Source organism: Nicotiana sylvestris, chromosome 4, assembly GCF_000393655.2.
Source record: "Nicotiana sylvestris chromosome 4, ASM39365v2, whole genome shotgun sequence".
NCBI classification, from domain to species: Eukaryota; Viridiplantae; Streptophyta; class Magnoliopsida; order Solanales; family Solanaceae; genus Nicotiana; species Nicotiana sylvestris.
The window spans coordinates 161,984,486-161,995,838 of record NC_091060.1 but is presented as its reverse complement, the minus strand read 5'-3'; the positions used below and the strand labels follow the sequence as shown (position 1 = coordinate 161,995,838).

General features: G+C 38.4%; 1 protein-coding gene across 2 annotated transcripts; it reads right to left on the bottom strand.

The window, feature by feature from the left end:
• Nucleotides 1–2,716: 2,716 nt before the first annotated feature.
• Nucleotides 2,717–10,593, bottom strand: LOC104225370 (uncharacterized). Of its 2 annotated transcripts, none has more exons than XM_009777146.2 (10): nt 9,693–10,593; nt 8,264–9,412; nt 6,982–8,133; nt 6,774–6,815; nt 5,535–5,611; nt 4,550–4,634; nt 4,359–4,442; nt 4,071–4,172; nt 3,885–3,983; nt 2,717–3,202 (listed from the first exon to the last, which is right to left on the bottom strand). In XM_009777146.2, the coding sequence occupies exons 1-10, from the start codon at nt 10,377–10,379 to the stop codon at nt 3,092–3,094; spliced, it is 3,588 nt and encodes a 1,195-aa protein (XP_009775448.1). In that variant the 5' UTR covers nt 10,380–10,593; the 3' UTR covers nt 2,717–3,091. The 2 variants fall into 2 exon arrangements, with proteins under 2 accessions (XP_009775448.1, XP_070028419.1); XM_070172318.1 differs by having other exon boundaries at nt 8,264–9,369; nt 9,693–9,772.
• Nucleotides 10,594–11,353: the final 760 nt, after the last annotated feature.

Here is an 11,353-nt window from a genome sequence, read left to right as displayed (position 1 = left end):
GGGGAGAATGTATTACTACTGCTGTTTACATTATATACATGCTGCCTTCCATCATTCTGCAAGGCAAATCATCATATGAACTCCTACGTCATCAGAAGCCTTCTCTTGAGCACTTAAGAGTTTTTGGCTGCTTGTGCTATGCCACCACTATGATATATGACAACAAATTTTCAGCAAAAGCCAAACTTGTTGTGCACTTGGTCTATTCAGGCACACAAAAGGGCTACAAGCTCTTGGACCTTGCAACTAATCATTTTTTTGTGTGCAGGGATATTGTATTCAAAGAGCATATGTTCCCATTTGCTAAGTCTTCCTCATTGCGTCCTGTTAATGTTCCTTCTAAGTGGAGTGTATCATTTGAGCATGAACCAAGGGAAAGAACACAATTGGATCAAAATGGGTGTATAAAATAAAATACAAAGCTAATGGAGATGTTGAAAGATTCAAGGTCAGGCTAGTAGCAAAAGGATATAGCCAAAAAGAGGGGTTGGACTACCATGAGATCTTTTCACCAGTTGCCAAAATGGTAGCTGTGAGGTCAGCCATTACAGTAGCACCATAAAAAGGTGGACTATGTATCAAATGAAAGTGTATAATGCATTTTTGCAAGGAGACTTATACAAGAAGTATATATGGAAATGCATCAAGGTTTTAGAAAACAGGGGGAGACCAAGGTATGCAAGCTAGTGAAGTCCTTATATGGACTAAAGCAAGCTTCAAGACAAATGGAATATCAATCTTACAGAGGCACTTCTTGAAGCAGGGTATAAGCAAGGTATATATGACTATTCACTGTTTACCAAGAAGAAAGGAACAGATTTTGTGGTTGTTCTTGTGTATGTGGATGATTTGCTCATCACAGGAAACAATTAGCAGTTCATTCAGGAAACTAAAGATGTTTTAAATCACAAATTCAAAGTAAAGGATTTGGGAGAATTGAAGTTATGAGATCCAACAAAGGGATCTTACTAAATCAAAGGAAGTATGTCTTGCAATTGATTTCTGATCTGGGGTTCGGAGCTACTAAACATGTGGCCACTCCAATAGATATGAATCAAAAGTTCACTTTAGCAGAATTTAATGCACATGTTGGAGTATCTGAGAAGAATTGATGAAGGATGTTGCAAGTTATCAGAGCTTGATTGGAAGATTAATATATCTGACGATCACAAGGCTAGATATAATATTTGTTGTCCAAACACTCAGTCAGTTTATGCAGTCACCCAAGCAATCTCACTAGGAAGCAACAATAAGAATTGTAAAATTTATCAAATTGAATCTAGGAATGGGCATTCTACTGAGCAGTAAAAGTGCAAACAGTCTGACTTGCTTTTATGATGCAGACTGGGCTGCATGTCCTAATACCAGAAGATTAGCAACTGGTTTCTTTGTGAAGTTTAGGGAATCATTGGTGTCATGGAAATCTAAGAAGCAGCAGACAGTGTCTAGAAGCTCAGCAGAAGCAAAATATAGAAGTCTTGCAACAGCTACTGCAGAAGTAGTTTGGCTACTTGGGTTGTTTACAGGGCTTGGTATTTCAATTGAACAACATGTGAGTGTGTTTTGTAACAATAAGGCAGCCCTACAGATTGCAGTCAATCCTATATTTCACGAAAGGACTAAGCACATAGAGAATGATAGTCACTTTGTGAGAGATAAGATCAAAGATGGTAAGATTAACACTCATCACATAGGGACAAAATAGCACCAGGCAGATCTATTGATTAAAGGACTTGGGAGAGTACAACATGAATATTTGTTGAGCAAGCTTGGAGTGCTTAACATTCTATACCCTCCCGCTTGAGGGGATTGTGAGAATATGAGGGAGTATGACAGCTGGACAAGTTAGTGGACAGTTAGCCACCTGTCACCAGTTAGTTAGAGTAGTTAAAGTAGTTAGCATTAGTTAATTGGGAATTAAGTTAGTAGGGTGATCATATATATATATGATGTATATCAGATTTTGTACTAACTTTTCAATATACTAGAAAGTTATTTACTTACCATTCTCTCTATGATGTTCATCTTCTCCTCTCAAACTCAATTTACTCGTTTAGGCCTCCATTAATGGAAGACTAGTTGTGACTGAGATCAGCTCAACTCACAAGGATTACCAATTACCATCAGATTCAGTGGAGTGAAGCCACACTTATCAGCTTTTCTAAAAGAGTTAAAAGTTTGTAAAATAAAATTTATACAATCAGACACAGTCAGACTTCTCTATAATAGCATCCCTATATAACAACACTTCACTATAAGAGCCAAGTTTTTCCGAAACCTGTTTTCATGTTATGTTATAATATATGTTCTCTATAGCAACACTTCGCTATAACATCCAAAAATATTGATAACCAACAAGGCTGTTATAGAAAGGTTTCACTCCATATGACTAATATGTTAGTCCAAAATGGGAATCGAGAATGAAGAAACCACCAACTTATAAAATGTTTTCGGCATAAGCGAATTACGGCATTCATTGTTATCGGCTTCCGTCAATTCTCTCAGTTATGATTTATCCTCAAAACGCATTCTAAAAATAATTCTGCATAATTCTGGTAATCGGTGAGACAAAAAGTGCACATGCTGGGAAAAAAAAGCAAAAACAACAAAAGAACATCGAAGATGAAAAATAGAGAATAAAATATCAGAAAACAATGGAGAAATATTTTTACAGCTTATTAAACAAGTACCCGTAAAGAGGGGGAACAAACAGTCAAACACCCTCAAAGAAAGGATAGTAATCTTTTAGCTTTTGGTAAATGCACATACAACAAGTGGATGATACAACATTTACAGAACAAAGTGTTTACAACATTCTCTCAAGAATGATCAATCTGTTAGCAAAGAAATCAATGGTTAGCATTCTGTAGTTTACTCTCCCTAACGTACAGCCCAGTAGAAATTCTCGCTGTACAAGTAATCTGTAAACTCTTAACCTATGAATTTGGTACTTCCAGTGAGCTCTACCTAACTAATCTAAGCGCCAATTACTTCCAGTCCCTACTACTACTTACACTATTTGCATGTGGAGAGTGGAGAAAAGGAATGTCAAAACTCCATTATGTCGGTTCTTGTTTATGTACAGCTATCTTCATCTACTAAGAGCTTTCAATTTATGCAAAAATTCTAGTGTCTCTTTATAAGAAGGATCACTTCGGCTCAAAGGCTTGCAGGAATTAATATGATCAGTTGACTCCAAAACCTGCACCAAAATGTGGGCAAAGATGAAAAACTCCACAGGTATAGAAGATAAAGGTCAATGATGGTTAATCAAAACATTGTCTAACACAACTCCATAAGTCAAGATGAATAAAATTGTGCAATAGCCTGGAGGATACATGCTTTCAAACGACTGGCTCATTAGAACAATCTTGCCATCCATTTTCACTATTAAGGACAAGCATCCGACTGTGCCACAGAGATCAGAATCAACTTCCCAATCTCCAAAATTCAGGTTTTATTTTTTTGCTCAACGATTCAAGTTTTATTTTCGCTACTTACAGTAAAACCTTTTCAAAGAGCTTTACTCCCTTTCACCTACTAAAATTTTAGTTACTTCCAAAATAACATAAAGTGACAACCACTTCAATGAGTGGGTCAAATTATCTCTATGAAAGATGAGATAGGAAGTTCCATGTTTTCTTTATCATATTTATTTCTATACTAAACTGCCAAAAAATCGTTAGGCCCCGATAATTGAGAAAAGAATGCTCTAACTAATATGATCGCGTTACCAAAAAAAAATCTAGAAAAGAATAAGAAAAATAACAGCCCCACTGATGTGATCTGTATGCTCAACCACAAAGTGCAAGCAATCGAAATGATAACTGCAAACTATTGCAACAAATATATGTGCCTGGTAATCATCAATTTGAGCAACTTACAACTAATTCTCCAAATCCGGGATATGCCGACTCCAATGGTACAATTTCCATTCGAAAAGCCCAGCCTCCATAGCCTTCAACAATTGGAGTTACCTTGGTCTACGAAAGGATCATCAGTCAATTTTTAGAACGGCAACCACAGAAGTGAATTTTTTCAAAGGCAACTCAAGGGTGGAAAAATATTACCTCACAGAAACTGAGGACCTCAAGCATCCCTTTTTTGTGAAGCTGCCGCATAAAATCATTTAGCTCAACCAATCTTGGAGATCCACTTCTCAGCTCCCCAATCTAGCAATGGCAGGAAGTAGTATTTATCAAATTTCACACCCAAGTGCACCCGCAACAAAAATCTCAAGTCTCATGTGCATATTTCTAAATAAGAATAAGAAACTTAAGTACTCTTGGGAAAAACATAAGTAGAAAAGAGAAATAAGATAACAAGGTAAATAAAGGAAGCAGGAAAATTCTACTAACAGTGGGGGCAGGGCGGAAAACAAGACCCATTCTCCAAGGCATGTCTGCAAGTTTGCTGCCAAAATGAGGACAGCTGTAGAATACCTGACCCAATCATTTTTAAGAAAACTAATGAATAAGTGAATTTAAAAAGTATAAAAATAGGTCAAATGTCTTGTAATTCATCATCTGATAGGAAGCAGCACACATACGACTCCAATTGTATTCTTGACAAGGTCATCCTTCTTTTCTGCTTTTGCTTGATACAACATCTGCTTGACAACCAGGCCGCCCATGCTGCCAAATTGCAACCAAAAGTGTGGTTTCGTGTCAGTAAACATGTATAGCTATGGGGTATCAGCTTGAATAGATGCTTAAACTAGATTTAAGAACTGATGCAAAAGGGTTCTGGTGCCATTACTAATAGGAAGATAAAATAGTTATGACACCATTACTAAGATAATAGTTAACAACTAAGTTGCTCCGACATGGTAGTTTAGGTGCCGTACCCGTGTCGCCATGACACTAGTATGGGTGTGGGTATGGGATCCATATCGGATTTGGTCAAACAATTTTGGATACTTTGACCACATCAGACAGAAAAGTTCAAGGCAAGATACAATTTGATTCCCGAAATCAAAACTAAAACTAGGGTAAATCTAAAGAAAATAGCATACCTTATCTAGAAAATTTATGCTTTACTTATCTACAACTTGACAATAAAGAAATTCATACTTTACAAGCTAAGTATTCCACAAAATTTCTCATAATTTAGAGATTTTTTTATTTTTTTGAATTATTTTTAGCCAGATCCTCCCACCTGTATCCATACGAGGATCCATATCCCCGAATCTTAGAATTTACATCTCGAAGGATCCGACCTCTAGATCCACACCCGTGTCCGTGTCCGAGCAACTTAGGTTAACAATGTATCATATGAGCTAGAGCGAAAATGTGCAGCGCCAAACAAAATAATTTTTGCAATCCTAGGTGGAGGATACAAAAAGAGTTTCTTGAAAAGAGTAACAGAGGATGCTACATAACATGAACTAAAACTTCCTCCCAATGGGAAGTGGTTAATTTTAGAACCACCCAAGAATGGAAAGTATAATGAAGGGAGTTCCAATTAATGGACCAGATAATCACAAGCTCCAAGTAATCTAACAGCAGAGAATATGCGGTTTGATTCGGACCAACCTATGGGAAATGAATACAACTGGTCGATCGCCAATGCCTGCAGCAACAAGCTTCTCCAACAGCATGGCACTTACTTCCTGCGGGTTTAAAGCAATGAAATGAATAATACATCTAATGCCACTGAATTGCATGCACACCAAGTTATTTTTATAAGGAAATGCAGAACAGATTAAAGGACCAAGAGCAACAAAACACGCCCAGGTTCTGCACAATAGAACTCTTCAAGATGAAGAAACCTGTTCTAACTATAAACAGCTGTAATCATCCCATTAGTTAGGATCTTAGTTTTGGAGAAGTTTGGTTTTGAGAGGCTTAGCCTAATTTTAAAGCTTCTATGTGGGGATTGATCTCATCTTCATCTTCTTGAACTTCAACTTGAATTTTTAGGGTAAGATCTTTTGTATGAGTTCATCTCTTCTCCATCATGTTTCTTTTCTTTCTCTTGATTGATATTACATCTCTTCCTTTGTGTTGAGCCTAATTGGATTATTAATTAGTGGGCTCTTGCATATTTATTTGAAATTGACAAATAATATTCTTTATCTAATTCCATTTCAAATAGTATATATATTCTTTATCTAATTCTTTCTTTGATTCTACTACTATTGTCTTTGAGTTGGATCATTGTTAGTGATAACAAGGATTCAAGTTACATTAAATACTTGAGTTTGTGTTATTATATTTCATATAATTCTACCCTATCCTGTATTCTTTCTTATTATTCATTGGCAAATTTGTTTGCTTCCAATATTGCAACGCTATCACCATTCCTTTGCTCCTTTTTTTGGATAATGGTGGGATCCGCGCCATCGTGCATACACCTCGACTAATCCACCGTGTACCTGCTGCCTTCCACCAGCACAATACAGGGTAACTTCTCACCGTTAAAAGCTTAGACAAATGAGAAGAAACTACCTAGCCTTTTCCTCTCTATTGTGATTTGAATTTCAGTTTCTAATGGTCCATTCAGCTTGTAGCGAGTGCTAGGTCATACCCTTGAGTGCAACATCCTTTCTATTTTCTTTTCAGGTGTAGAATGGTATAGAGAAGTTGAATAATCTCACATTCCCTTCATTAGTGGATGAACTATATGTGGCAATGTATAGACATTTCTTGAAAGCTTTAGGATAGATAAACTAGTCTCCAACGATTGAAAAGGGCAGTCCAGTGCTTTGCATGATACTATGACCAACCTCAAACACACACGATAATTTGACAGAAGTTAAGAAAAATGCAAACCTGAAGAGGTAGGCTCGCTCCAGACCACTGGGTTAGATTTGTCTGCATAAAATTCCATGTTTAAAGTCAGACGACAAGGTAAACCTTTTTCATGCAAGACCTCATCATTTGCAAGACCTTTTTTAAAATAAAAAAAGGCTACACATGAGGAGAAAGATGATTGAATATTCGATAAGATTTTAAAAGGATAGACAGATTATGTACCAACCTTGTACTTCAGACTAAACAGACGGGCATGAGGGAAATCAGATGCCAGCCATTCACCAGGCCAAAATGTTCCTTCCCGTCCAGCCTCTTCATCAATTTTCTCAACCAGGCCAGATTTGGTTGATGACTTGTCATCTGACAACCGCCAAGTTTTGAAGGGTCCCCCACGCAAACCATGTATAAAGACAACATCAACTGAAGGTATTTCGGACTCTGATATATTCTCAAATTCACTTGCAGATGTCGATGATATATCATTACTGGTATCTTCATCTGTTGTATGCTCACTCTCAGCAGAATCATTGGCACCTGAAGATGACGACCCATCCAATGACTTTGGCGTTATCTTTTCCATACATTTCCAGTGGGGTAATTCAGGATTTATCAGGAGGATCATATCAGCATAACGAGGGCAAGTATGTGCTTTGTTAGAAGGATTTCCATGAAGTACATCACCATTTACAGAATCTTCACCAGTTTGGTCATCACAGAATATGTTCAACAGTGTTGCCCTCGCATAACTTCGAATTTTAGGGTCATTGCAACCAGGAATCCTTCCACTAGCACATTCTTCAAGCCATTCACACCACTCTTTATCTCCAACTAGTCCTTTCTTGACTTTTGGAAGAACTGAAAGTACAGTTAGCAACCGTGCTGCATGCTTCCGAATATGACCTGTAGGCGGAACACGTAGACTGGATGCATCATTGGAATTCGCAGTAGTAGAAGCTTCGCCATGAACAGTTGGCACCCGTTCCTGTCCCTCCAATGCTCGTGATGCATCATATGCTTCTATTGCAGCAAGCTGTTCATAATCATCATCCAGTAACAAGCGCCTAAGCAAATTGAGGACTCCAAAATCAGCTATTTTGTTCAGACAAAGAGTATCTTCGACACATATTTCTGTCAGCGCTTTGATCCCTTTAAGCGTGGCCACTGCAGAATCTGCAGCATTGATCTTAGGCAGTTTGTCTTTCTTAAGACTTTTTAGCGCCACAGCAAAAGGTTCCAGGGAGAGAAGATCTGCCAAGGGATGTGTATCATCAGCATTGGCAACTCCTCCCAGTTGCATTCCTACTAAATTGACAACTGCTCCTGCCAATTGACTAGCAATTTGTGTGGCAGAAACTACATTTGCTTGATCAACTTGGGTCTGCAAAATTAAGATTCTTCATGAACCACAGAGAAACCAAGGAGACACGAGATGTTTCTACTTACAAATAAAAAAGACTACTTCCACACCATCCCAAAACAAAACAAAAAAAGATTATAGTGTGACAAACCTTCACTTTATCACTGTTTGGTTGGTTATTTCCTTTGCTTAATGCTGTTTTCTTGGATTCCAGAACATCACTTAGCATAATAGTTAACCATCCTTGAGAAATTGGTATGGAGGATGGTCCATAATCTTCAAGAATGCGTGAAAGGATACTTATTGCTGATGATCGTATTGCATCAGAGGATAGCTGTCCAAAGACCCAAGGGAGCAGAACACCAGACCAATGCTGGCTTTCTTCCAGTGACATATGCCATTCCCTAGCACAGAGCAACTCCAAAGCCTTAGCCAATGCTTCTTGCACCGAAGAATGCTTAGTGGTCTGTTTAGCAGCCTCTCTCATCAAATGAAGACCCTTTTCCACTGCTACCTCCTGTGCCGAAGGGCTTCGCTCAAGAGAAACCAAAAATGCAGACAATGCCATCTGAGCTAGGGGGATGTCCTGAGTTTTACTTGCATGCGAAACAGTAGACAGAAGACTAGAAGTCCAATCAGAAACAGAAGTACTTAGCGGCAGATTGTGGTCTTCTAGAAGCAATTTAGCTATCAGACTTCCATGCCATTTCACAGATCTCTCCGGTGCCACTAAAGCGGCCATGACTGCATGCCCCTCTTGATCCAATTCTTGAATATGATACCTATTAACTTCCGAAGCCGTTGCCCAATTTGCTAATGCCCAAGCAGCAAAAGGAACAGCAACTTGTTCAGAATGCAAATCATCCCAAAGGCCAGGAACCACAGCAGAAGACAAATTTGATCGGGCTGACGAACTATCATTTATTTTGTTAAACAAGAGATTACTAGGGGTATATCTGACTGTCTGGCTAGTGTTAGGAGGCCCCATCTCAACAAGCGCATTAGTTCTTGAAAGTCCTATAGCAGTCGTACCTTCAAGAATCTTCATCCCAATACCCTTCATCCCTTCTCCGCCATCATCATCCTCCTCATGTGGCTCATCCCAATGCATACCACCTTCCTCGATTATTTCAATCGCTGCGGCAATATCTCTCATCTCAGCATCTTTGGGTAGTGTAGGCTTGAACAAAACCTTGTCTGCACTTTCACAATGGGACGTGACAATATCCATAATTGCTGCAACCAGCATGCTCCTACCTTTCAAAGAATCAGAATAATCGAATGAACTACGTCTTGTATTCTGCTTCCAACAAAAATTCAACATTTCCATGTCAACAAAAAATAATAATTCTTCCAAAAATGTAAAAAATGATGTAACAATTTAATAAATTTCAATAGCCTGGCCACAAAGAACTTAATCTATCTCATTTCATGCCATTCATAATTTTCTGAGTATCTTCAAGGGCTTGCTTGAGGCACTATTAAGTCCTGAAGTTAAACATTGCACTAAATTTTAACTATTTTATACAATTTCTTCCATACAGTAATTTATTTAAAAATTTAATGGAAAAAGGCCTCACCTTTTTTGATTGTCGAGGCTGAGCAGAGAAAATAAACCTAAGAAGATAGGGAACAGCATGAGGCCTCGCGAGAACATCCTCACACACATTAGAATCAGAGATCAAGTAAGCCAAAGCCCTAGCGGACTCAGCCTGGGTCCCGCAATTCTCCCCTGATGTCCCCACCGTCTCCAGAAGCCAATCAATTACCGCGCCACCGCCTGCGGCAACGAGCGCCGCCCTCCGACTCTCGCTGGCGGCGGCAATGTCAGCTAACAACGCCGCAACCCTAATCTCAAACCCGACCCGAACCTCGTGATTCGCCGAAGACATAACCGACCTCAACGACTTCCATAGCACAGAAGCTGCTGCCCCTGTCTTCTTCATCCTATTTACAATCCTCATCAACGACTCGTTCGATTTTTCCAGCACATTCTCAATTTCATCATCGCGAGTTAAAATTACAGCGCAGGAAGCAACAATGGCGGATAATAGGGTTGCCGATAGAGCAAATACAGAGTAACGAGAGGGGTGGGTGGGTTCGGGAATTGGAGGATAGGTAGGGGAAGGGACAAGATGGGGATTTTTTATATTGTTAAGGATATCGACAGAATCCTCGGGATTACGATTTGAAGATGAAGAGAGGGAGCGACGGCGAGGTAAACGGGTACAACACCGGCGGCTTGTTCTACAAAGAAGGCGAAGCATAATTCAGTTAACTTATTCCAAAAGAAATTGATGTGTTTAACTAATACTAAAAAGAAGATAGTAATAAATTTTTGGATTAGTGGCGAAGGCGAAAATGGAGGAAGAAAGGGGTGGATTATGAATTTGGACTTTGGAGGAACAAGAAGAATGGTGAAGAAAGAGAGGGAATTTTAGAGGTAATAGGCGGAATCTTGAACTAGTTGGTTGACAGGTACGTAATGTCAATTGTCAAACTATAGTCTAATACTCTAATCCATGACTTCAAATGGATATTGATGGTGAAGGTGCAGATTAATAATTAATCTTACTATTATTTAGGTCAAATTAAACAAATGCTCCTAAATACACGTAACGGAATAGTCACGTGCATATAGAGGGAATCTAGGATTTGAAGCTTTAAGAGGTTGTTTGGTATGGTATATAAGAAGAAATAATCATGGTATTGGAAAGTTATGATAGTTATTCAATGTTTGGTATATATATTTCTAGTGATGTATAATTAATCCTTATATAAAGTTATACATCAATTTTGATAAAACTTTCTACCACTATCAATATGGAATAACTAATTCATACTATATAACTTATATATGGATAAATGTGATGACCTGCCATGTCATCATGCCACATAGGCGTCATTTGGCATATATTAATGCCATGTGGAAGCTTACATAGGAAGAAGGCTAGCATTTGTGAGAAGATTCTAGAGAGGTATGAACATTTCCTTAGGAAGAACCTAGATCCTTATGGATTTGCTAAGAAAGTCCTTGGAATCTTCTAGGCTTGTAGAGAATTCTAGAGAAAGCCCTTATCTTGTAAATATCAAGGACTTGTATAATAATTAATATTTACACACTAGCCCCTAGGAGACTAGTATATAAAGGGAGTCATTCATTTGTAATTCATCAAGCAAACAATTCAAGTTCTCTCTAATATAAAGCTTCCTTTAATAATTCTCTTGTGTTCTTTCTTCC

Bases quoted from the DNA above. Each gene is read 5' to 3' on its own strand.
- LOC104225370 (XM_009777146.2), bottom strand. From the start codon at position 10,379: ATGCTTCGCCTTCTTTGTAGAACAAGCCGCCGGTGTTGTACCCGTTTA. The intron at 5,612-6,773 runs GTTTGCATTTTT...TTAAACCCGCAG, and splicing joins GAGCGAGCCTACCTCTTCAG to GAAGTAAGTGCCATGCTGTT. The intron at 4,635-5,534 runs GTTGGTCCGAAT...GCAATTTGGCAG, and splicing joins GTTGTATTCATTTCCCATAG to CATGGGCGGCCTGGTTGTCA.